The 3,823-nt window shown below is 40.6% G+C and overlaps 1 protein-coding gene across 1 annotated transcript in view; it reads right to left on the bottom strand.

Annotated features, from left to right (window-relative positions):
• Positions 1-3,601, bottom strand: part of pold3 (polymerase (DNA-directed), delta 3, accessory subunit) — a 4,586-nt gene extending 985 nt beyond the window's left edge. Inside the window, exons 1-9 of the mRNA XM_014016127.1 lie at positions 3,475-3,601; positions 2,954-3,009; positions 2,590-2,689; positions 2,458-2,497; positions 2,237-2,369; positions 1,913-2,156; positions 976-1,045; positions 727-868; positions 533-639 (exon numbers count right to left, since the gene is read on the bottom strand). Of these exons, the coding sequence (XP_013871581.1) occupies positions 533-639; positions 727-868; positions 976-1,045; positions 1,913-2,156; positions 2,237-2,369; positions 2,458-2,497; positions 2,590-2,689; positions 2,954-3,009; positions 3,475-3,531 (949 nt within the window). The 5' untranslated portion in view covers positions 3,532-3,601. The remainder of the gene's footprint in view (positions 1-532; positions 640-726; positions 869-975; positions 1,046-1,912; positions 2,157-2,236; positions 2,370-2,457; positions 2,498-2,589; positions 2,690-2,953; positions 3,010-3,474) is intronic.
• Positions 3,602-3,823: the final 222 nt, after the last annotated feature.

Raw genomic sequence — 3,823 nt, 5'->3', positions numbered from 1 at the left:
GTATATTGCTGTGTGACATTATCAACTAATAACAGAATTAAAGTAATAATAATAAAAACTAAAGACAGAATAAAATAAAAATTATTGTAWAAGACTATAAAGATGAAATAAGATAAAAATAAAAAATAAAAGCAAGATACCGTGCAGAAAAAGAAAAAAATTACAGACAGACACGACAGACTCATGATCTGAGGGGGGTGTGCAAAATGAGTCGAACTCAGTCAATAAGTCCAATACAGGACAAATATAATATCCACAGGGTATTATTTATGTAATGATTGAGAGGTAGAGTTGTTTAATATGAAAACAAGCATGGATGCTTATTGATATTGTTGGGAGTGGTGATGGTTATAGAGTCTAACAGCTGCTGGGAGGAAGGATCTGCGGTAACGCTCCTTTGTGCATTTAGGATGCAGCGGTCTGACACTGAAGGAGCTCTGCAGCTCAGCAAAAGTTCCAGGCATTGGGTGGGAGACGTTCTCTGTCATWAWAARAAKRRYSRWMRAWAAATAAATAAATAAATAAAACTCACCATCTTCATCGCTGCTGTCAGGTTCTGGTCGTTTGATCCGCCGTCTCTTTTTCTTCTCCATTTTCTCCTCCTCCTCACTGTCGGACGCTTCGACTCGCTTAGTTTTGCTTTTGTTCAATTAAAAATGAACAAAAATCAACCATCTTTTCTGTTGTTTGGGAACATTTGGTTTGACGCCGGTTTTAAACACACACCTCTTGGACTCGGTCTTGGTGTCGCTCTGCTGCGGCACGGCTGCAGGTTCTGGTTCTGGCTCCGGTTGGGAATTCTGCTGCTGCTCAGCTGCGACGGACGACCGAGGCTCCTGCTCCTCCTTCACGGGTTTGTCAGGTTTTTCTGCAGAAGTGAAAAAGATCAGAACAAAAACGGAGAAAAAGGTTCAAACTGCAGAACACAGCAGATTTCATGAGTCTGTAATAACAACCCTGATCAGCTCAACTCACTTGTCTGATTCCCAAAGAACTTTGCTAAWGGATTGGCCTTTGCAGCCGGTTTGTTTTTGGGAGGATCCGCCTAAAAAACAAAACAAGACAATAAGGTCGTATTCACACCTGATAGTCCGGTAGACTCGGTTCGATTGGGGACCAAAACTGCAAGCTTTGTTTACATTTTCTGTTGGTGCGGTTTGAATTCACACTGCACTTTCTCAACCGAACTAAACCCTGTAAACAACCTGTTCCCRCCCTCACCTGTGGGGGCGCTGCACCAGGAACCACTAAAGGAATCAACATGAAAACCTCAGAAGAAGACATGGAGCGCCACTTCCGTCTTCACAGAATGTAAACAAACAATAGTAACGTTACATTTTAGTGTTTATAGGGTTTATTTTTTGTTTTTGGTAAATGTGCTAACCAAATAGTCAACAATTAGCTCAGCATGAGAGGAAGATGAGGCRGAACCATGGAGATTATTGTTTTGCATTCAAGCGGCTGAGGAAGCTCCGTGTTATCGAGTAGGAGCACGTCCAGCTCCACAATCATGTTCACCTTATACAGTCGTCCAGTAAGGTATTTACACCATATAAGTAAAATTATTACTGTTATTACTCAGAACGTCATGAAGTATAGTCCACTTCCTGCTTTTGGAGCGGTCTCTGGTCCTCTTAGCGTTCACACATGCAATCGAACCGCACCAGAGTTCGTTTCAATCGAACCGAGACCTAGGTTTTCAGGCGGACCAGAGTTCGCTTTTATGGTCTGAGTCAGAGTTCGATTACGTGTTCACACCTCCACAAACGAACCGGACTTTCCAGGCAAACGAACTAGAGTTCAATTAAATCGGACTAAACAGTGCAGGTGTGAACACGACCTAAAACATCTGCATCACGTCTATTGTTCTGAAGACCGTTTTAATTTTCACACTAAGACACAAAAACCATACCGCAGGAGCTTCTTCTTTTTGTTCAGGTTCTTTGCTGTTGACTTGTTGCTTCGATGCAGGTTTATTTGAAAACATTCCCATGATGCCTTTGGGCGTCTTGGTAGGCGCCTTGGAAGCCACACCCGTGTCCCTGTTTATGGCGGATGTTTTGTTGTCGGGCACCAACGTCGGCTCATTTTCCCGCACCTGCTGCAGCTCCACAGAGGACATGGGCACGGCGCTGGCGCACCGGATCGCGCTGTATCTACAAAGAAGAAGAACGTAGTCAGTCTTAGCAGGGCACRAAGACCACAGACTCTTCAGCTGCTGTAGAGGTCTACATGCCTGTTGCAGTTCTTCAGGTTGTCTTTCACARCATCGTAGTCCACGCTGTAGAGGGGGCCGCTGTCTCTCAGTACCGCTTTCTGGACGCTGTAGACATGAACGCTCGCCACCAAGGCCAACTTTGATTTAAAATCTGCAGAGAAACAAAACAGTACAAAGTCGAGACAAAAATAAAATAACCAGAAAGTGAAAACTAAATGCTGTAGGAAATATTTACACACGTTCCAGCTGGTCCTCTCTGACAACTGACACTTTGTGACACTACAAACAAACAAATACCAAAAAGGAGATGATTAACAGAACTTTTTACGGTTTAGAAAGATTCAAACTCTGCCAGAGAAGTTATGACTCACTGTTTGACCGTRGTCCACAGACTTCCCCGAAACAAGGTATGTTGCCTGGAGCTGAGGCAAACTCTCTTTCCTCTTGTGCTCCAAGTAATGGTAAAGCATTCTGAAAACACATTTTACATTTAACGGAGAAAAAAACTGCACTTCCTAATAGCTTATTTTATTTTAATTAATTTTTAAAGCAGACAGTCATCATTATCATCATCTGTGCATACACGGTTCAAACGCTTATTGCTAACAATAAGTATTTTACTTGAGAATGGCAAATTTTATGATTGACTTCAATTAATAGGACACTTTTTTGGTTTGCGGTGTATAAATCCTTAGTGATTTGTTTATTTACGTGAGGAAAAGCAGATAAACTTACTGTTTTGCTGTGTTGACATGGACTCCAAGTGTGAGGCTCAGCCATTTATACGTTACCTGGTAAATAAARTGTTTAGATTGCAGTTTTTATGAGATGAATTCTACACATATTATTTTAGTTTACGTTTCTTGGCCATGGCATTGCGTCTATCAGACAACAAAATACAATACCTATAGAAAATACACAATATTAACTTTTTTTCATGGGTCAGAATCATCMTGGTCTAAAGCATTTGTTGGCGGTTAATGCAGTAATTTTAACAGAATAAAAAGCCTTTTTAGTTAAGYTGAAGAGACATTTACATCCTAATTATAGAGCCGAATAAATCAAATAGCCTACCAAAATCGCAAGGATTATTACAATATGCTGTTCTAAATAAAATTTTTGTTGTAAAGGCAAAACGACATTAAATTGTCGGATTCGTTAACGTAAYTCAGCGGCTAATCATCTTCAAACTAACGCACGCTCTCACAACCGCCATTAGCTRAACCAGAAATAAACCAAATTGAAAGCATCCGTACAATCTTGTTGTGGTCGTTGACAAACTCGTCGATATTATCCAAATAAAGCTCGTCCATTTTTTTCCCCTCGGATTTTCCTCAAACCGTGCCGGCTAACCAAATAATTTGACTGCGCGGGAGAGCASTGTATTTACTTCCGGTAATGATGTCACGTGATTGTACCTCGTTCCGGTGTGAAGAAATATTGTAGGCTGCCCCCTGTAGGCCAGAATGGGAAAAGACAATTAATTACTCATAAGTAAATAAGTAAATAAATGAAAAATGGTAACTAACTAACTAACTAACTAACTAACTAACTAACTAACTAACTAACTAACTAACTAACTAACTAACTAACTAACTAACTAAC

Source organism: Austrofundulus limnaeus, unplaced genomic scaffold, assembly GCF_001266775.1.
Source record: "Austrofundulus limnaeus strain Quisiro unplaced genomic scaffold, Austrofundulus_limnaeus-1.0 Scaffold139, whole genome shotgun sequence".
NCBI classification, from domain to species: domain Eukaryota; kingdom Metazoa; phylum Chordata; class Actinopteri; order Cyprinodontiformes; family Rivulidae; genus Austrofundulus; species Austrofundulus limnaeus.
This window is presented reverse-complemented; position numbering and strand designations above follow the sequence as displayed.